Below are 23,227 nucleotides of genomic sequence, written 5' to 3'. Positions count from 1 at the left end.
CAAACGGCTACTGAAGCAGACAATCCTCTTAGACATTAGAGCTTTGAAGTCCTCATGACTTCTTAACGTATCTTACATGTACAGCCACGTGATGGGGAGAGCTATTTCCAATTAGCATTCACTGAGAAAGATGTAGAGTCAAGTCAGGACAGGAAAATATCAGTGTCCCCCTTCCCTGCCACATGACACCTACCAGAAACCCCACCTAAGGATTAGTTAAGGAAGTTTCTCAAAAAATGAAGCTATTTCTCCCAGTGTGGTTTAAATGGAAAAGTTAAAAGGATTTTACGGTTGAGTCAAGTTTACCAAAGTACATTTTGCATATGGGTTGGTACATTAAAGGGAAACTTAAAAAAAAAAAAAAATATATATATATATATAGATAGATATATAACTAAAAAAATATATATATATATATATATATAGATATAGATATATAACAGGAAATACGGTTCTTTTAGATATAATCTTATCAGCACTTTACAATTTTGGAAGGTCTAAAAGTTTAAAAAAACACGAATTCAAACAATGGCAAACTGCACCTCATACATTAGTAATCCTGGAGCCTATTCTGGTAATGGTTCTTTCCCAATTTTAATCTCATAAATACTGGACCAGTTAAGTGCATTTTCTTCAATGTCAAAAATATCTTGCAGTGAATGAAAATCCATGAAAAACAGGATACAACATAACATCTTATTTCCCCCAGACTATGGGTATAAGTGGTGTTTATATTAATGTATCTTCATAAAACTGTAATCATAAGATAAAAAAGAAAACCAAGCTTTTAACTTCCGAAGTTAATCTGAAAGTACATTGGGTGGTAGGGATCAATTCAACGAATATTTATTTTGGAGAAGTACTACAGAACAAGAACCAAACTCAGGCTATATTTGAAGTTAAAGAACAAAGAGTAAATACATTTCAAATTAAGACACCAACAGATTGATGAGTGATGGCCAATGAGCAGGGACACAATTATAGTGTCAAATAACAAAACACCAAGGGTAAGTGGGCAAATTTTTCGTGGTATCCTAAATGCTGGAGCACTTCTATGAATGTGATCCCAAACTGTGCTCCTGATGAAGTCCAATCCCAAGAAAGGGGATTTCAGAGTTAAGATTAAATATGGTATTCGTATTTAGTGACTGCATGAAAAGTACAAAAATCTAAAGGGTAAGATTTGCATTGTGGTGCAAGTGGGTTGGTGTTTCTTAAAACTGATATCCTGACTTTGAAGAAATAATTTTACACTTGCCCCTTACTGGGATGGCATCTCATCACTAATCTGGTTTTTTACTTTCCTTCCAGTTGTCCATATTTGCCTCATGAGGAATAAGGGTTGTGAGAAGCGGTGTTTTTCAGAAAATACTGTTTTCTGAGATTCTGTCTTCCATTTATGAATCAGGGATGGTTATGAGAATAATAAGAATATGAAGGCTTTCTATAGTATAATCGTATATTCAAGTTATTGGGTTGGCCAAAAAGTTCATTCGGTTAACGAATACATCATTCAATAAAGGTCTTGGTGAACATGAAAAATGTCTTTTATTTTTACTTAAAACTGAACTTTTTGGCCAACCCAGTATAATTTAGTATTAGAATGGAAAAAAACACAATAGAGGCAGTAGACAGTAATAACTAGGAGTTACAACTGGAGAATCTGAAAACAGATAATAGTGTGATATTACTATTAAATTTCTTGATTTAGAAAACTGTGTTATGTGAGAGAATGTCCTTATTCTTGCAAGGTGTATATTTATGTATTTAAAGGTGAATTGCAACTTTTAATAAACATTTCTACGAATTACAAGCAGTTCAGCAAAATATATGGAAGAGAGGAAGCAAATGTGGAAAAATACTAACAGCTGGTGAATCAAGGTGAAGGTGCATATGTGTTCATCATACTACTCCTTCCATGTTGTGATCTGAAAATTTTAAAACAAAAAAATTGGAGCCTTGCAGCCAGACAGCCTGGGCATAAGTCCTACCTGGCTCTGCCAATTGGGCAACTTCCTGAAGTTTATCTTAGCTTCCTAAACTCTAAATAAGACTATAGTATAATAAAGGTGTTTACTTCCTAACATTGTCAGAGTATAAAATGAGTCATTATGTGTAGAATTTACAACAGTGATTGATACAAAGAGATCAACAGATATTGCCCATTATTAATAATGCTGTCAGCTAGCCCCTCTTCATATTCTGCTTTATTTTTCTCCTTTGCAAGTATCAGCACTGAGACTTTGTTACATATGCATTGGCTTGTTTTCCGTCTTCTCCAGGAGAATTTAAGTTCCAAAAGGGTAGAGACTTTGTTTCTTTTAATGACTGTGATAACCCCAGAATCTGAAACAATGGCTGTCTAGAAAGCTCTCAGTAGATATTTGTTGGCTGTATGAATGAAGCCACAAGTTCATCTCTTCTTGTGACATGTCTGTTCCTATAAATTAGAAAATAAATCCATATAACTAGATAATTTATATATTTTCTTATTAAGTATAAAAGGAATATATTATTAAACAATTGACTGGCTCCAAGATATCATAACATCATACTTTAAACTGTGGAAAGAACTTAAAATTATAATTTAAGGAAAATGGAGCATATAATACTATTAAAAACTATACAACTCAGTATAGAATACTTCAGATCTTTTTTGAGCTTTGGAAAATAATAAACTATAGCAAAACTGAAAGGTAACAAACTGAACTTATGGGGGCTTCCCTCCTGGTGCAGTGGTTAAGAATCCGCCTGCCAATGCAGGGGACACGGGTTCAAGCCCTGGTCCGGGAAGATCCCACATGCCGTGGAACAACTAAGCCCGTGCGCCACAACTACTGAGCCCGTGCCCTAGAACCTGCGAGCCACAACTACTGAGCCCGTGCCCTAGAACCTGCGAGCCACAACTACTGAGCCCGTGCCCTAGAACCTGCGAGCCACAACTACTGAGCCCACGTGCCACAACTACTGAAGCCGATGCACCCCAGAGCCCAGGCTCCACAACAAGAGAAGCCACTGCAATGAGAAACCCATGCACCACAATGAAGAGTGGCTCCCGCTCACCGCAACTAGAGAAAGCCCGGGCGCAGCAATGAAGACCCAATGCAGCCAAAAATAAAATTTTAAAAATAAATATATAAATAAACTGAACTTATAGGGCACCTTATTTCTATCATCATAAACATTTTCAAAGTAACCTGTGTGTACTGTATCTACCAACCAGGTGCCAACGCCCCTCATAGGAAGTTAACACAGATGTCAGATGGTTTCCACATTTTATGGAACCTTCTTTTCAAAAAGAAAGGCTGGTGTGGGCTGGAAAGAGAGAGTGAAATGCAGTCAACAGATGGGGAAGAGATTTTAGTAGCGCAGAGCCAGCAGTAAATGAAGTAAAAGGAGAGCCTGCTCACCTAAATACAAGGCCCAGAGAAATGGAAATGTGACCTGTCGCCAAAGCCAGGACTGAATCACATGGTTCCTGATGCACAGGCCGCAGATTGCTGTATCTTGGTTTTCAGTATGATGAGACATACTTGTGTCCTGACAGAGGATCAACGTATCAACGTAGAACATAACTGGGTGATTTCTTCACAGTTTTGACATGACATAGCACTCTCAATTGTAAATCCCAGTATCTAAGCTGTTTTGTTTTTGTTTTTTAATAGAAGTAACACATCGATGATTCATTTCCAGAGTTTTATCTACTGTGCTCTTTTAACCTTTGAGTGATAAAGGGCTTCATCTTCTTCACTCACTACTTAACGCCATATTTGTAGAGCCGCCCTTGCTTTTTAGGTGCCCTAATTGGCACCAATTTCTGATGAACTTTCTTCAGTTTACAGCCAGCTGGCTATTCTTCAGTATAAGAAAAACATATTTCAGCATATTTTGAAAAGTAACCAAGATGAGACGGGCACCATTATTAGGACTGTCTCCCTTCTGAATGTCCATCTCCACCAAGGGAGAAGGAGGAGACAGAACTAAGAGGACCTAAAAAAAAATTTTCTTAAAGCATCTTTTTCTTTTAATTGAAGTTCTTAAAGAGGAAAACATAGTGGTGCCCTCTCACTTGCAGGCCAACTCTATGAGTTTGGGTTCACATGTCTAGTTTGGCATCATTTATTAACCAATGACTGGAGTTTTTAGTTCACTTAAAAACTGACCTCATTAAAAAAAAAAAAAATTGACCTCATTGCTTTAGTGCAATGTCTTAGAGTGAGAAATCATCCCATCATTCTGTTTCTCTGGGAATTATTTCTTTATGACATATTTGTATGTTTTTCAATAAAAGATGTGGTTTTATTTTAAAAAGTCATAAAGAAACAATTCCTAGACAAAATGATGGGATGATTTCTCACTCTAAGACATATCAGTAAAGTAATAGGGTCAATTCCAGAAGCAATACATGGAAACCACACATTTCACTTTGTGAAATAAACTCATGTTTCTTTCTTTTTACAGTAAGTTCCAAATGTAGTTTAAATAAAGGTAGATCTCAGTGTTGTCTACCACTTCCACCACCTCATCATTCTTAGAATTGAGAGGCTACTAAATTTTATCTAAATTTTGGCTCCTACAGATGAATTAAGTATAAGTTAGGGCCAAGTTCTAAGATAGTTTTTTACAGGATTTGTCTCCCAATTAACATTTCCTCTCTGTCCAAAATTCTAGAGTAATTTTACTACCTGAAACTCTTTTAAGAGAGATCTCAAGCTTGGAAACAAATAGGAAAATAATTTACCAGTACTTCCAGTTGTTTTTTTTTTTTTAAGATGTCACAGTTTCACCATTAAATCTGTTTTGTGAGTTCAAGAGCAGTGGATCATCCTTCTTTCTTTATATTTAATGGTTAACTGCTCTCCCCACCTCTTCTCTTCTAGAATTTCACTGTAGAAAGACTCACAAGCTTAAATGAAGTCAGAGGTCCACTGCTTCTCAAGTAGGAGAAGGTGAAGCAATCAGCCTGATTTAGGAAAATAAAATCCCCACAGTTGCTGGAAAGAGGGGTAGTTTGTAAAGACTCAGTGCCGACATGCCTTCAGAAACCAGAATTCCCTGCAGGAAATTGTCAGGCCTCCAAATCTGCTTGCTCACAGTCAAAGCTCATCTATATATTACAGATTTCGGAGCTTCCCTGGAAGGGTGACACTAAATGACAAACACACCAATTCAAAACAAGTGTGAACAGTCATTTGGATATGTGTAAAAAAAAAATGTTTTTAAAGAAATAAGCCACACTTCTCTGAAATGAGATCAATCAAACATTTAGTACCTATTTATTAAGTGCTTACTTTTTTAAAAGAATAAGACTGACCTAGGTCCTCTGAGAAATTAGAAGTCTGTTTATGGTTTAGAATAAGACTGAACTAGGTCCTATGAGAAATCAGAAGTCTGTTTATGGTTTAGAAGTCTAGATACAGTTTCTGCCATTAGTAGAATCAATTTGCAAAACTAGGACAATACACAAAATAATTTGTATCAAAATATACAAACCAACAGCAACTTAACAAGTCAAAATCCTTTTCACGCAAGGGTGAGGAAATTCAAAGTGGGCCAAAGGGAAACATGACACAAATAACAGAAAATCCTCTAGAAATGAACCGATCCATATAAAAACTGAGCAAAAGCGCCAGGGTTCTCTTACTTGCATTCATGCTGCGGCATTAAAAGGACATGATCGCCAATAAATAACTATCATCACATTCCAATTATATAATTTACCTTTATAGACACTCTCTTATGAAACTTCATGGCATTTTGTTGGTATGATCTCATTTATCTTTCAGTTAATAATGAAAAACTACTATTGTCTCCACTTAGTTGATATTCCCTAAGACCAGAGAAATAAAATGAACATTGCAAAGTAATTAAGGTAACTAATTCACTAGGTCACTTAGTAGAATTTGAACTCATAATTATAACTTCTAGTTTAGTGTTCTACTAAGGACAAGATAATGTACCTAGTTGCTTTGGGTTCTAGGGAAAAGCTAAAATGAAAGCATAAGGCATTGTCTTGTTGGTTTTCATCACCATTAATATACAAGTTTTAATTTACACATGTACCCATGTCATCAGTGTTCTCCTTGGAGCTAAATAAAGTCAGTTAAACCGATAAGCTCCCCTTAATTACCTGTGCTGCTGTAAATGTACACACGCACATACTGATGCTAACAAGTTAATTACATTCAATAAATTACCTCTTCTAAGGCATTCTACAGTTCCTCATCCGTATGCTCATTAAAGGGATCCAGATTTTTCCTCATTGTTCCAGTGAATAAAACCGGTTCCTAAATACCCCAAAATAGTGAATGTTATTTCCTTAAACTCTTTTCATCATGTTTGAATGCTTACAGAATTAAAATACAAAACAAACCACCAAAATTCCCTATAATCATTAATAAGGTTGCAAATGTTTTTACAAAATAGTATCTCCAAATTAATTTTCCACTGTACAAAGTATGCTCCAAAATATCTTCTGGATGATTGAATACTAACAAGAAAGTGTGGAAATGTGTCATCTTAAGAAGAAGTTGGGGCTTCCCTGGTGGCGCAGTGGTTGAGAGTCCACCTGCCGATGCAGGGGACGCGGGTTTGAGCCCCGGTCGGGGAAGATCCCACATGCCGCGGAGCAGCTGGGCCCGTGAGCCATGGCCGCTGAGCCTGCGCGTCCGGAGCCTGTGCTCCGCAGCGGGAGAGGCCACAACAGTGAGAGACCCACATACAGCAAAAAAAAAAAAAAAAAAAGTTGAAGAAGAGAAAGGAAGATTTTTTTAAAAATACCTTCCTGGTAATATCTGCTCGCAAAAAAAATGAGAATATACTAATTTGAGTAACTTTACATCAAGAGAGCTAGATAAACTGATTGTCAATCTTGGTGTGATACTGGGAAATACCAACAGCATGATTAGTTGAGGTTTGTGCCTCAAAGCAAAATTGTTAAATTTTTGCACATTGGCACTGAAGAATGAACTAGGATATTTTCTCCATTGGTACAACAGCCTTCTGGGATGGGGAATCTCTCCATATGTGTGAAAGGAACATCTCCCATATGTTCAAAGAGAATGTCAAGTATGGGAGCCCGTGGCATCTCTGTTCATGAAGAGACTGCTTCTGATTCTGCATCAGCTGATCCCCCTGTTACCTCACCTGTGCATCAAGATTACAGGCCTCACAGAACATCATTACTAACTGCAAGGGCAGGATAACCTGAAACCCACTGTGACATGAGCCATAATAAAATTATTTTAATTTAAAAAGCTTTTCCTATTCATCTGCTTTGAGAGGAACCACAAGGAAATTACTCTGGAAATATATGCCTTTCTGGGTTTCAGGAGAGAATCTTGTACATAAGCTTATGCAGGTCATTTACGTTTTCTTCTGGAAGGCTCTAGTAAGCCAGGGCACGAGAATATGGGCAGCAGAGAAGAGCCCAGTTGGCTCCTTTCAGTGAAGGGGATAGAACAATGTCATGCACACATGTGGGAACAAGAGGAGATCTGAGTCTTCCACAAGTGCCCGGGAACTGCTCGGAATCACCAGCCTCAAATCCTGCCTGGTCTTGGGGCTGGACTATTCCTCCTCACTTCACAAAAGCCTGAGAAGAAAGATGAAGAAGGCAGACATTTCTTTTCTCTGCCCATGAAGAATGACACTCAGAGAGCCTCCTGTACCTACTTTCCCTGTTGTCTTAGTTTTAAGTCTGGTGAGAGAAATGGATGCAGAAGACACATGGTGTGCCACCAAAAAAGATGTATCCCGAAGCAAAATCCAAAATTAAAAAGACATTATAAAAGGAGCTTTATTGGCACAAAGTTGATTAAGTGGACAGTATGCCTCCAAAGCACTGAAAATCACTGGTCGTATGACATTTCAAAATGATTATTGAACTGAAAAATCCCTGGAGCCAAATTTAAGGTCTCCCTTAAAACTCTCAAATTTAGGATCAAAGATTAAGCAACCATGTAAGCAAAGGTAAGAATTCCTTGTCAGGGGAATAACCATCATTTTACTTAGACTTTTATAAAAATTTTTTACTCCTTGTAATTATTATTACCTCTAGGATTCTAATATGCAGGCGACTTCTCTTCCTTTAGCTGTTTCCATGAGGTTTACACAGATGACGTGGCCAGTCGAGGGGAGGCTGGTCCCCAGTATTCCTCCCTCTCCTCTGACTCTCCTCCACCTTCCCCCCAATGCTCTAAACCATGGGCAGGATTCTACTCTGGGGCCCAAATGAGGGCCTCTTCAAGGACTGGTGTTTGAGGAGATAAAGGGCCTGAAAGAGGCCAGGTTAATGAACCAGCTTTGAGCCCAACTGGGAGAAGTGAGACAGGGTCTCTTTGCTTATAATAACGACAAGAACGTTTCTCTGCCCATCACATTTTTTCCTTCAGGCCCCTCTCATAGAGCAAATTTACATCCTGTAAGAGGTCTAAGGTTTGAAGTGTCCACCTGGTTTTCAATGTACACTCTATAGAGGCATTACATGAGCTAATCCACACAAAAAACCCTCTTTGTTTTTAAAAGTTAGACCTTCTTGAGCAACGAATGGGCTCACAGTATCAGCACGTTTGGGAAGGGTGGTTTTTGTCACTCAAGAGAACAGGGATACCCACCTAAAGTTCAATCACCTATTTCATAATCAAAGCCTCTCTCTATTGTCACCTCCCTCACCTTCTCTTTAGGAAATTCCTCAAAGGGGATGAAGCTCCCCAACGACTGGGGGACGAAAGTGGCATTCTTTGCAGAAAGAGGAGTCCCTCATTTCTGAGCCCCTGACCAATGCCTGTAGCTGCTTCATTCTGAGCTTTAATCAGAGCCCTCAGACACTCTTTAGGCCTTAAGGAGGTTCTGCTAATTATCATCAAACCACTTCTGATTGTCATAAAAAGAAAAAAAAAATAAGTTTACGGATTTCCCACTGCAGTAAGGGTCCCCACTTAAGTCTACACTGTCAGTCTAAAAGGACGTATTGGGCAGTTTCACGTGTTTATTTAGCAGTATTTGATGGAAGAACACAGTTTAGTAAATAAGAATATTTCTCTTTGTTATGATATGCCAAATATGTATTTCAAAATCAGTAAAATTTCAATAAAAAGTTGAATGAAAATAATGATATTTTAGAAAGGAATCAGACAGGAAAAGGAAATTAAAGGTATCTGAATTGGAAGAGAAGTGGTAAAGCTGTCATTATATATAGAAGACGTGATACTATATATAGAAAATCCTAAGGACTCCACACAAAAACTACTAGAGCTGATAAATGAATTCAGCAAGGTAGCAGGACACAAGATTAACATACAGAAATTGGTTGCATTTCTTTACACTAACAGTGAAATATCAGAAAGGGAATGTAAAAAAAATCGCTTTTAACATCATATATAAAAAATTACTTAGGAATAAACCTGATGAAGGAGGTGAAAGACTTTTGTGTGTGTGTGTGTACGCGGGCCTCTCACTGCCGTGGCCTCTCCCATTGCGTAGCACAGCCTCCGAATGTGCAGACCCAGCGGCCATGGCTTACGGGCCTAGCTGCTCCGCAGCATGTGGGATCCTCCCAGACCAGGGCACGAACCCGCGTCCCCCGCATCGGCAGGGGACCCTCAACCAGTGCGCCACCAGGGAATCCCCGAGGTGAAAGACTTTTATGCTGACAACTAGAAAACATTAATAAAGGAAACTGAAGATGATTCAAGGAAATGGAAAGCTATCCCAAGCTCTTAGATTGGAAGAATTAATATTGTTAAAATGACTATACTACCCAAAGCAATCCACAGATTTAAGGCAATTGTTACCAAATTACCCGGGACATTTTTAACAGAACTAGAACCAATACTCCTAAAATTTATATGGAACCATAGAAGACCCAGAATTGCCAAAGCAATCCTGAGGAAAAAGAACAAAGCAGGAGGCATAACCCTCCCAGACTTCAGACAATACTACAAAGCTACAGTAATCAAAATGGCATGGTACTGGCATAAAAACAGACTATGGATAAACGGAACAGAATAGAGAGCCCAGAAATAAACCTGCACACCTACAGTCAACTGATCTTTGATGAAGGAGGCAAAACTATACAATGGAGAAAAGATAGTCTCTTTAGCAAGTGGTGTTGGGAAAGTTGGACAGTGCATGTAAATCAGTGAAGTTAGAACACACCCTCACACCATACACAAAAGTAAACTCAAAATGGCTTAAAGACTTAATCATAAGACATGACACCATAAAGCTCCTAAAAGAGAAGACAGGCAAAACATTCTCTGACACAAATCATACCAATGTTTTTTTTAGGTTAGTCTCCCAAGGCAATAAAAATAAGAGCAAAAATAAATAGGACTAATCAAAGTTACAAGCTTTTGTACACCAAAGAAAACCATAAAACAAAAAGGCAACCTATGTACTCGGAGAAAATATTTGCAAATGATGAGACTGACATGGGCTTAATTTTCAAAATATACAAACAGCTCATACTACTCAACAACAAAAAACCAAACAACCCAATTGTAAACTGGGCAGAAGACCTAAATAGACATTTTTCCAAAGAGGACATACAGATGACCAACAGGCACATGAAAAGATGCTCAACATCACTAATTATTAGAGAAATGCAAAGCAAAACTACAAAGAGGTACCACCCCCACACCAGTCAGAATGGCCATGTTATTTGTAGAAAAGTCTACAAATAACAAATGCTGAAGAGGGTGTGGAGAAAAGGGAGCCCTCCTACACTCTTGGTGGGAATGTAAGTTGGTGCAGCCACTGTGGAAAACAGTATGGAGGTTCCAATTCCACTTTTGGGCATATATCCAGACAAAACTATTATTGAAAAAGATACACGCACCCCCTATGTTCATAGAAGCACTATTCACAATAGCGAAGACATGCAAACAATCTAAATGTCCATTGACAGATGAATGGATAAAGATGTGGTACATAAAATGTAAAATAGCCAGCTAGTGGGAAGCAGCTGCATAGCACAGAGATCAGCTCGGTGCTTTGTGACCACCTAGCGGGTGGGATAGGGAGGGTGGGAGGGAGACTCAAGAGGGAGGAGATACGGGGATATATGTATACGTAAAGCTGATTCACTTTGTTACACAGCAGAAACTAACACAACATTGTAAAGCAATTATACTCCAATAAAGATGTTAAAAATAAATAAATTTCTGAAAGAAAAAAGATGTGGTACATACATACAATGGAATACTACTCAGTCATAAAAAAAGAATGAAATAATGCCATTTGCAGCAACATGGATGGACCTAGAGATTATCATACTAAGTGAAGTCAGTCAGAAAAAGACAAATACCATATGATATCACTTATATGTGGAATCTAAAATATGACACAAATGAACTTACCTACAAAACAGAAACAGACTCAAAGATACAGAGAACAGACTTGCAGTTGCCAAGGGGGAGGTGGGATGGGGGATAGATGGACTGGGAGCTTGGGGCTAGCAGATGCAAACTATTATATATAGAATGGATCAACAACAAGGTGCTACCGTATAGTACAGGGAACTATATTCAATATCCTGTGATAAACCATAATGGAAAAGAATATAAAAAAGAATGTGTGTGTGTGTGTGACTGAATCACTTTGCTGTACAGCAGAAATTAACACAGTTTTGTAAATCAACTATACTTCCCATTAAAAAAAAAAGAATGATTTATTATAACATCAACTGATTGAAGCTACACTTTTCTTTAAAGCCAGCAGGCAGTTTTTGAAAAACGTCCGTTTAAATATGTCAGTGTGTTCTATGCATCGTGTTCATTTTGGTTTCTACTCATTCTACCTTCATCACTTGCCTAATAAGAGACCATTGTATTATCTTCAAAAGGTAATAAAAGTGCTCACAGTAGACACATACTGCAAGAGCAGATAAGGGCAAATTAATGATCATTTCTGATAGATAGGATTATTTAAATTACCCACCTCTAAGCAATGAAGTTAATAAATTAATCTTATAATAAGTGCAGGCAGAACACTTCAGTGTAGCGATTTACGGTAGGACACACAAACTTCATGTAAATATACACTAAACTTACTGGCCCATGTATATTTTTTTCTGAAGGTACACAATTAAACCTCATTTAATAAGAGTTGGCACAGCAGAGTCAGGAAAACAAATATTCTTATTCAATGTAATATTTTAAATGGAGCACTAGCTTCACAACTGTCTTCATCATGGTTGAAAGTTTACACTTCTCTAATTTAATCCTTTGTGCCATATTCAGTAGTAATTTTTTCCTTTGTTACTAACATAACACAAGTTCATATTAGGCATGTGACCCAAAAATGGCCACTCTAAATTACAGCATTTAATGTAGTAAATGGCTCATCCCTCAACACAACTGCAAGACTGAAAACTGTAGTCTTACTGGATCTTTTGCATACTCTGCTGGAAGACATGACCCTCATTATCTTAAAAAGAAACCCTACCCACTAACCTTCTAAGCTTAAAACTACTTGGGATCAAGGCAAAAGCAGTACAAGTGGTTACCAATTAAGCAGATAATACACAACAGTTTGCCCTGTTTCAGTGCCAAACTGGGAAACTGCCCTCTATTAAAATCTATCATCAAAAGCAGCTAGTGCTGCTGTTTCCTAAGAGGTGTGTTCTCATTTCTAATCGGAGGACCTTACTGAAGGGTCGACTAGTGTACCTGTTTCACGAATAAGGGAATCATCTGAAATCACTTTAAATCTTGGTTTCCCTCTTGCTCTCCTTTTTTAAGTCCTGTAGCCTCTGAATGAACTGATCATCATCCATACTCACAAGAAAAGAAGATCCTTTGCCAACAAAGGAAAGAGAATTTAAGTCCCATTAAGTTCTCTTTCAGGGGCTCCAGGGAGCAGTTCCAAGGGATTTAATGAAGACTTCAGTGTCAGAGACTAAGGGTCGACTGCATTAGGCTAGAATCCAGTTGTATTTCTTTACTAGTAACAGCACATCCGCCTCTTCTCTCTTTCAGTTTTGTTCGCAACAAGAAAAAAAGGGAAAGAAAACCAGGTAACCAGGGAGAAGTCTTAAAGAGACAGCTGTGGTTCACCTTCTTTAACCCACTGAAGAAAACTCAGGGAATGTAAATACCAAAAGAGCAGAGTGGGCTATTTAAAACAATACTTAGCTGTTGCTTTGATTTAAAATAAAACCTATTAAATACAAAATATCAATCTGTTTAATCATGATAACGATGATGGCTGCTGATCTGTGTCAACCCTTCGGCTGCGATCATAAATATTGAATTTGCATGGAATCCCTCTTCAACTGAAAACGTTTTCTTTGTGCCAAGAGGACAAGGGCCTCTAGGTGTAGAGATCATGCAAAGAATCCATTTTTCCAGATCCTTTCAGATAAGCAAGCTACTCCCTGAATATAATCTCACCTTGGTGTTCTTTCTGGGGAACATAATTACTTCAGATGGCGAGCACAAATGCTGCGCGTGTTTCATCTACCTGTTTTGTTTAAGGATATTACCTAGGAAGTGCTTCCATTTTTTGCTTATTCCTGAAATTTTGAACACAATTTGAGGAGTTCATTCTTAGAAATACAGTACTTGTTTTTGAAAGTTCCCCTCAGGACTCCAAGACTGATTGTCACCACTCCCCTGCCTCTGGTTCCTATGCAGGTCTTTGCTGCTATCACATCTCCCCCAATTCCGACTCCTCGTGGGGGGGGTCAGCAGTGACGGCGATTAAGCCTGGGAGAGAGAACATCCTGGAAGCTCGCTGCTACTTCCAGGATCACAGGGAGCCAGGGAGGATGATGGAGGCCTGGCCCACCTAAGCGGGGCGACTGGACTGGGCTCCCCTCTGCAGTTTGCTCGCAGTTTTGTAGGTTCCCTAAATCAGGGTGTTGAGACATGCAACACTGCTTCCTACTCATTTTAGGAGAAGAGGGATGTAGGCTTTCTGCACTTAGATAAGTAACTTCAAGTAACCAAACGACCAGACTTTCTCCACCTCTGCAGCCAGCTAGACATTGCAAAGAGAAAGCGCTCTTGGCTCTGGAGGGTAAGATTTTGAGTGTCTTCTCCTGACACTTATTAGCCCATGACACATAAGTGAATAACACATTTCTAAACTGATACTCTCCAAATGAGGGACATAGCATTAGGAGTAGTATCTTCCGTCTTTGCTCTATACTTACTCACTTCTGTTATGCTTTGGAGAATAATTTTGAATGGGGTGGTAGGAAAAATGGGGGAAACATCTGATGAGAACATCATTAAGTTCAACAAACAGTTTTTGAAAAGAAATAAATTTGGAGTCAGACAGTTCTAAATTCTGATTCTACAGCTATTTGACTCAGGGTAAGTTATTAATCTCCTCAAGACTCAGTTCCCTAACTGGAAAACGGGGCTAACCCTGTGGGGCTGCTATGAGAATGTGGAACAACAATGAAGCTCCTGGTGTGATGCTAACAATGACCAGGAGCCCAGCCCAACAGGGGGACAGTGAGGGGTGGTGTTTGTCAAACTGCAGGCGCATCCAGTGGATCATGATGTCAATTCTGTACCTCATGACCATCATTTTGTCTTTTATATGAACTAGAACAGAACTGATATAATAGAAAATATCAGAGTACAGAGCAAGAGTAATATTGTTTTGTGAAGTTTTTGTTCCTCTCTGTGCGCACGCGCACACACACTTGAGATCATGATATGAAGCGGTTCTATCGTGTCAGCGGCAACAGTGCATTGAAGTCATTAGCAGAGTTGTTAGCTTCTCGGGTTATGGAGTCAGAAATCTCCGTAAATTAAATTTGAATCCTGTTTGTATATTTTGGAAATTAATCCCTTGTGGGTTGCATCATTTGCAAATATTTTTTCCCATTCCGTAGGCTGTCTTTTCATTTTGTTCATGGTTTCCCTTGCTGTGCAAAAGCTTTTAAGTTTAGTTAGGTCCCATTTGTTTATTTTTGTTTTTGTTTCCATTACTCTAAGAGATCCAAGAAAATATTGCTGCAAATTATGTCAAAGAGTGTTCTGCCTGTGTTTTCCTCTAGGTGTTTAATAGTCTTCAATTCATTTTGAGTTTATTTTTGTATATGGTGTTAGAGAATGTTCTAATTTCATTCTTTTATGTGTAGCTGTCCAGGTTTCCCAGTACCACTTATTGAAGAGACTGTCTTTTCTCCATTGTATATTCTTGCCTCCTTTGTCTTAGATTAACTGACCATAAGTGTGTGGTTTTATTTCTGGGCTTTCTGTTCTGTTCCATTGATCTATGGGTCTGATTTTTGTGCCAGTACCATACTGTTTTCATTACTGTAGCTTTTTAGTGTAGCCTCAAGTCAGGGAGTGTGATTCCTCCAGCTTCTTACTTCCTTCTCAAGGTTGTTTTGACTATTCAGGGTCTTTTCTGTTTCCATACAAATTAAAAAATTTTTTGTTCTAGTTCTGTGAAAAATGTCATTGGTAATTTTATAGGAATTGCATTAAATCTGTAGGTTGCTCTGGTAGTATGGTCATTTTAACAATATTGATTCTTCCAATCCAAGAACACAGTACACATTTCCATCTGTGTTGTTTTCCATTTTTTTCATCAGAATCTTAATAGTTTTTGGAGTACAGGTCTTTTGCCTCCTTAAGTAGGTTTATTTCTAGGTGGTTTTTTTTTTTTTTTTTTGATGCAGTGGTAAATGGGACTGTTTCCGTAATTTCTCTTTCTGATATTTTGTTGTTAGTGTATAGAAATGCAACAGATTTCTGTATATACAACAACTTATCAAATATCAATATCAATATCAAAAAACCAAACAAGCCAATCAAAAAACAGGCATAAGATCTAAACAGACATTTCTCCAAAGAAGACATACAGATGGCCAACAGGCACATGAAAAGATGCTCAGTGTCACTAATTATTAGAGAAATGCAAATCAAAATTACAATGAGGTATCACCTCACACGAGTCAGAATGTCCATCATTAAAAAGTCTACAAAAAATAAATGGTGGAGACGATGTGGAGAAAAGGGGGCCCTCCTACACCATTGGTGGGAATGTAAATTGGTGCAGCTATTAAGGAAAACAGTATGGAGGTTCCCTAAAAAACTGAAAAAAAAGTTAACATATGATCCAGAAATTCCATTCCTGGTCATATATCTGGAAAATATGAAAACCCTCATTCAAAAAGATACATGCACCCCAATGTCCACAGCAGTACTACTTACAATAGCAAAGACATAGAAACAAAACACACACACACACACACACACACACACACACACTGGAATATTACTCAGCCATAAAAAAGAATGAAATAATGCCATTTGCAGCAACACAGATGGAGCTACAGATTGTCATACTAAGTGAAGTAAGTCAGACAGAGAATGACAAATATCACATATCCCTTATATGTGGAATCTAAAAAAATGATAGAAATAAACTTAATTACAAAACAGAAAGACTTACAGACACAGAAAACAAACTAATTGTTACCAAAGGGGAAATTGACGGGGAGGGATAAATTAGGAATTTGGGATTAACAAAGATACACTACTATATATAAAATAGATAAACATGGTCCTGCTTTGTAGCAAATGGAACAATATTCAGTATCTGGCAATAACCTATATTACAGAAGAATTTGAAAAATATACATAACTTTTATATATATAATATAAAATCACTTTGCTATACAACTGAAACACTGTAAATCAACTATACTTCAATTTAAAAAAACCAAACACACACACACACACACACACACACACACACACACACACAATTTGAATCCTGGCTCTGCTGCTTACTTGGTAAGTGGGGTAAGCTCACAATGCCTTGGTTTTTAAATCTGTCAGATAAGGATGACGAGAGAATTGTGAGGATTAGGAAAAGAGGCTAAAACGTGTTAAGGATTCTGTAATTATCAGGACTTATTATTATTAATACTTGTGTAACTTGTCAGGGCCTGCAACAAGCACTAGAGCAACAGAAATGAGAGACACGGGCCCTTTCTTCAAGGAGAGGAAGAATATAGTCGAGAATGTGGGGAGGGATGAGAAGAAAACGCCGGAGGTCTTGGTGGGGAACTGGAAAGTACAGGTGGGTACAGGGTGGTAGTCAGAAAAGAACCTGGTGGGTGGGGAGCCAGAAATCAAAAGAATACAAAGAAGTGATATTCTCTCTTTTTGTTCTTGGTAGAAAATATTAGATACATTTCTCTGTTAATGCTTTTCCCCAAAACTCCTACTGTGGTTTTTTTTTTGCTTTACTCTTTGAATTTATATAAACAATTTGGTTTTGTTTTTTAGAAATGATAATTTTGTATATTAAAAAACATAGGCTTAGGGTTTCCCTGGTGGTGCAGTGGTTGAGAGTCCGCCTGCCAATGCAGGGGATACGGGTTCGTGCCCCAGTCTGGGAAGATCCCACATGCTGTGGAGCAGATGGGCCCGTGAGCCATGGCCGCTGAGCCTGCGCATCCGGAGCCTGTGCTCTGCAACGGGAGAGGCCACAGCAGTGAGAGGCTCGCGTACCGCAAAAAAAAAACCATAGGTTTATGTTTAGACTCTTTAGCATGTGTGAGTTATTTGAAGAATACAACTTTTCATAGTGTTACCCATATTTGAATTTCCATATAGGCTTCAATCCTGATGGAAACAATTTGGTTTTTATTATAAGCAATAAATATAAAGAAAATCACCAAGGACACATTAACAGAAATTAAAGAGCAAAGTCAGTCCAGAACGTGTTACTCTTTTTATATAAGTAGAACTAATACCTAGAAGTTTAGTGCCCTGATCCTTAAGAACAATGATAGTTCCTATCGACTGAGTGTTCCCAAGAACCAGGCATGGGCCACAAATGTTTTCACACCCACTTACATCTTCACAGCACATCTGTGTGGCAGCAGTTCCCAGACCTGGTTTAAGAATGAGGAGGACTATGAAGCTTGGAAGCCGAGTGACTTCATCAACGTCACACACTCGTATGAGGCAGAACAGGAATAAAGATGTAGGTCATGTTGACACTCAGTCTACGCTCTTAAATATTCTATCCCTGGCTGCCTCCTGAATGATTTCCTGGGACCTTTACACATTGCACAGTGTCTAAAGATTCTCTCCCTCTAATCAACCAACACTGCGCCCTGGAGACAAACACATGAAAAGTGGAAAATAAAGGTTCTATGTTTACAGTGGTTGGTGATCATTATCTACATGGATACAAAGCTTAGCACTGTTTTATAAACACACTCTCTGGAGTGTGTACACAGAGCATGCTCAAAAGTAGGGTGGAAACTGATGGAATAGAACCAAACCCTGGTGATGTCAAGGTATATTTAGTCTTTGCTCAGATGTGCTTCCAAACATTTTCGGCAGAGCCAAGAATCATCCAAGCTTTCTTTACTTATAGAGTCCTTTACGTACACAAACATACAGCCTTTTCTTACCAAGAAACGTTAAAGATAATGCAGGGCACGCTTCCAGATCCTTTCATCTGAGAATATGAAAGGACTTTAGAGACATGCCCGTTATTTCTGCTAAATAGTCTCATTTGGCCATTTCAGAAATGGGTACAATCAAAACTTAAAACTTGGGAATCTAAACTCATTTATTTTCTACTGTAATCACTAAGTCATGAATCTTAATAGCCAGAGGGAATCTTTAAATACAGGGATTATATGTACTGAAAAGTTCTTCCCATTTTTCCTGAAAGGGATCTCTTAAAAATTGTCTTTTTAATTGTGGTAAAATACACATAAAATTTACCACTTTAACCATTTTTGAGTGTACAGTTCAGTGGTATTAAATACATTCACATTGTTGTACAGCCCTCACCACCATCCAGCCACAGAACTCCTTTCATCTTGCAAAAGTGAAACTCGGTACCCATTAAACAACAACTCCCCACTTCTCCATCCTGGCAGCCACCATTCTACTTCTTGTCTCCATGAACTGACTATTCTAGGTACCTCATATTAGTAGCATCATACTGTATTTGTCCTTTGCGACTGGCTTACTTCACTTGGCATAATGTTCTCAAGGTTCATCAGTGTTGTAGCATGTGTCTGAATTTCCTTCTTTTATAATACTGCATTGTATATATATGTACCACATTTTGTTTATCCATTCATCTGTTGATGCACCCTTGGGTGCCTCCACCTTTTTGCAATTGAGAATAATGCTGCTATGAACATGCTTGTACAGAGAGCTCTTCAAGACCCTGTTTCAATTCTTTTGGGTTTATAACCTTATGCAGAATTACTGGATCATACAGTAATTAGATGTTTAACTTTTTTGAGGAAACTCCATCTTGTTTTCCACAGTGGCTGCACCATTTTACACTCCTACCAGCAATGCACGAGGATTGTAATTTCTCCACATCCTAGTCAACACTTGTTATTTTCTTTCTTTTTTTTTTTTTTGATAGTAGACATCTTAAGGGGTGTGAACTGGCATCTCATTGTGGTCTGGAAGGAATATCTTGATTTCAAAAACACTTACAGTAATTCCAGGTATTTTAGAGGCCAGGGGTATGTAGCAACTGCTGTACTCAGTCATAAGACACACGTCCACGTTCTCCTTCCTTTGGGTGCCATGTTCTATATGCTTCCTAATCAACAGGCATTACAGAGCTCATTATACCCACATTCCAGGATGAACACTTGCCTGGATCTTTTTGTGTCCTCTCCTGTTTCTGTTTCTCATCTCAAGAGGGTGTTTTTCTGAGCTTCCCTTGATGGCCAGGTAATTGTAGAGAATTTTTTTTAAAAACTCAAAATTAAAAAAAAAATCAGCAAGGCTGTCAAAGCAGAGGGCAGGATGGCAGATGAAGGCACAGGGCCTATGTCGCCCTTGGGTATATACCTGGAGGATAGTAATTGCTCAATTAAATATTCACTGAATTATGTTGGGTGGGTGAACCATAAGGAATGGCAGGAGCTTCTACTGTGCAGATAATCCAGTCTCTAAGACAATACCTGAAAGTCATACGTCTTTAAGAAGCAGAACAAAAGAGAACAGAATCAGAGCCCAGGAAGAGAAAGTCAATTCAACGCTCCACCATCACAGCAACTGTGTATGGGGTCTACGGGAAGCACTTCACATGCACTGACTTATGTAGTCCTCACAGCAGCTCAAAGAGTTGGTCCTGTCAGCTGCCTTGTAAGGGGGAGAAGACTGAGGTGCACAGAGATGGGATTCCGTGTCCTGTGCTCTTCCTCGTTATTCTGTACTGCCTGCCTGGTTAATCATTTATTAAGGGTTGAATTCTAAAAGGTTCCCCAGAGCATCAATATACCCTGTAATCCTCAAAGCTCCACAGTTTCACAAAGCCTTCCAGGGAGATAATCACCTTTGAAATGGTAGCTTTATTTCCTACAGCAAAATTCCATCTTTAAGACACTTAAAATTCGTGTTTTTCTATAGGAACCTCTCCAGTGCTATACTAATCATTTATCATTTTGTTCTCAGTATTCTGTGGTTATCAGTGGATAAAACTGTGGCACCTGAGGAAGTGTGAGTCCAGAAATCTGTCTGGGTCACTTATTAAATCACATGCACACAAAACAAACGAAAGAACAAACAAACCCCGGTATCTGAGGAAAGTATCTGCTGAAAACACCTGCTGCTAAAAATATGCTCTACTGGGGGAAAACGGATCAACACTTTCATGCAATTTGAAAAAACCAATCAACTTAAAAGCAGCTAAACTTAGGTGCCTTATAAAAAGAACATGTGAGAATGTTCTGATGTGCATACCTGAGGTACACCTGACATTTTCTTCCTTATATGGTGAAATCCAGTTATGGTTGTCAAGATCCCGTAGACGGAAGTTTCACCTTCAGGTTCTGACAGTCTAAAAAGGGCAGCGATGAGGGAACTTTTTCCAGCTCCTGTTCTTCCCACAATGCCAACCTGTAAAGAGATCCAGGAGGGATTAAGAATTCACAATATGCAACAAACCTAGGAGAAACCCTGGCTGTTGAAGATGAATTTTTAACGTCCTATATAAAGAGTAGTCTGTAAGTTTCTCAACCATGGCACTGTTGACATTACGGGCTAGATAATTCATTGTTGGGGGGTCAGGGGCCTGTCCTGTGTATTACTGTAGGATGTTTAGCAGTAGCCAGGGACTCTACCCACTAGATACCAGAAGCACCTCCCACATTTTGGCAACCAAAAATATCAGATATTGACAAATGTCCCCTGGTTGAGACGCCCTGGTCCCAAAAAGAGTTAAAAATAACAGAATCAATCTACTGGCAGTGAAAAGCTAGCAGCCTCTGGCATGGACATATATACACTACCAAACGTAAAACAGCTAGTGGGAAGCAGCCGCATAGCACAGGGAGATCAGCTCAGTGCTTTGTGACCACCTAGAGGGGTGGGATAGGGAGGTGGGCCCGTGAGCCGTGGCCGCTGAGCCTGCACGTCTGGAGCCTGTGCTCCGCACAACAGTAAGAGGCCAGCGCACCGCAAAAAAACAAACAAAAAAAACAAAACAAGAGATATGGGGACATATGTATATGTATAGCTGATTCACTTCGTTATAAAGCAGAAACTGACACACCACTGTAAAGCAATTATACTCTAATAACGGTGTTAAAATATATATATATATATATAAAACTTAAAAAAAAAAAAAAGCTAGCAGTCTCCTGAGTCAGCAGTCCACACCCTTTTTGGCACCAGGGACTGGTTTCGTGGAAGACAATTTCTCCACAGACAGGCGACAGGCGGGGCTGGAGGTGTGGGGATGGTTCAGGCGGTAGTCCGAGTGAGCGATGGGGAGCAGCAGCTGAAGCTTCACTTGCTCGCCCGCTGCTCACCTCCTGCTGTGCGGCCCAGCTCCCAACAGGCTGCGACTGGTACCAGTCTGCGGCCTGGGGGTTGGGGACCCCACCCTAAGTGGCCCATAAGAAGTTCACTTTTAAATTAGCTTTATTCCTACTCTCTAGGCATTTTGACCTTGAGAATCATGTGGGTAATTCTACAGAGATGTCAACAAGTCAAGGAAGAAGTGTTATACATAAACAAGTACTCATTTTCTCAGGGATCTACTATTTAAGAGGAATTATTCTTTGGTAGAGAAACTAAATCACTTCCTGATGTTAAATATCGTAATTATACCCTATCTTGAAAGGAAACATCTTAAAATTATAACATGCAGGTCTCAGTGTCGTAAAAGACAGTATCCAGCAGACAAAATACACATAATGAGATCAACAACAACACAGACAACATTTGCTACTTATATGGGACCTTTCATCTGAGCAGTTCAAAAGGCATTTTATAAACAACTTAATACTTAAAATTGCTCCTTGGAAAGACATGCAAGTTTCAGTCTAGTTATTAAAGCCAAAGTAGAAAGAAATTAAGTGCATTAAGAATAAGATTAAGGAATCAATATAATGCAGGTAAAATGCTGGTCGGGAATAAAACTATACTGTAAAAACTGGCTTTTAAATGTGCGCATCCAAACATGTACTATACAGAAACTGGCCTTTTTTATCAATAAGCTTGCCCAACTCCGTGGTGGGAGCTTCCCAAGAGATGATTTCATTTCTGTTCAGAAATTTGGAATTGATGTGGGGTGTAAGACATGTTTTCAATCATTTGTAAATTTATTCAGCAAATTTTTAAAACTCACGGCTGTAAACAGAGAAGAACTAAGTCTTTCTGAGCATGCAATCAGAATGCTGGGAACTTTTCATATTTTCTCATTTGAATGCCTCCAAAGTTTCGAATCTTTGTCTGTAAAATCAATTGTAGCATTTCAAAAAAGAACTTATCTCAATAGAGATTAAATGTAAGAAAAGTGAGTTTAGCTAGTTTTATTATTTTGTAGCCATTTTATACCTTATGTTAAACCCTAATATATGTAATATAGATGGGCCATTCTCTGCATATAGGCAGGCCCTAGTGCATGTATATAGATATGACTCATGTGTTCTGGGTACAGGCAGACCTTGAACATATTGTGGATTTGGTTCCAGATGACCACAAAAATGTGAATATCTCCAAATAAAGCAAGTCATAAGAATGTTTTTGTTTCTCTGTACATATAAAAGCTATGCTTGCACTATGCTGTAGCCTACTAAGTGCACGATAGCGTTATATCTGAAAAACAACGTACATACCTTAATTTTCAAATACTTTATTGCTAAAAAAACGTGCTAACCATCATCTGAGACTTCACTGGGTTGTAGTAACATTAAAGAATGCTGACCGCAGATCACCGTAACAGATACAATAATATTGAAAAGATTTGG

At 38.6% G+C, this 23,227-nt stretch overlaps 1 protein-coding gene across 1 annotated transcript in view; it reads right to left on the bottom strand.

Annotated features, from left to right (window-relative positions):
• LOC112406478 (multidrug resistance-associated protein 4-like) overlaps nucleotides 1–23,227 on the bottom strand; it is a 151,837-nt gene that overhangs the window by 28,507 nt on the left and 100,103 nt on the right. The window contains exon 20 of the mRNA XM_024755259.1: nucleotides 20,715–20,870. Coding sequence (XP_024611027.1) covers nucleotides 20,768–20,870 — 103 coding nt within the window. The 3' untranslated portion in view covers nucleotides 20,715–20,767. The remainder of the gene's footprint in view (nucleotides 1–20,714; nucleotides 20,871–23,227) is intronic.

The sequence above is a fragment of the Neophocaena asiaeorientalis genome, unplaced genomic scaffold (genome assembly GCF_003031525.2).
Source record: "Neophocaena asiaeorientalis asiaeorientalis breed wild unplaced genomic scaffold, Neophocaena_asiaeorientalis_V1.1 scaffold141, whole genome shotgun sequence".
NCBI lineage: Eukaryota > Metazoa > Chordata > Mammalia > Artiodactyla > Phocoenidae > Neophocaena > Neophocaena asiaeorientalis.
The sequence above is the reverse complement of the archived record's forward strand: the minus strand, read 5'-3'. Positions and strand labels throughout refer to the sequence as shown.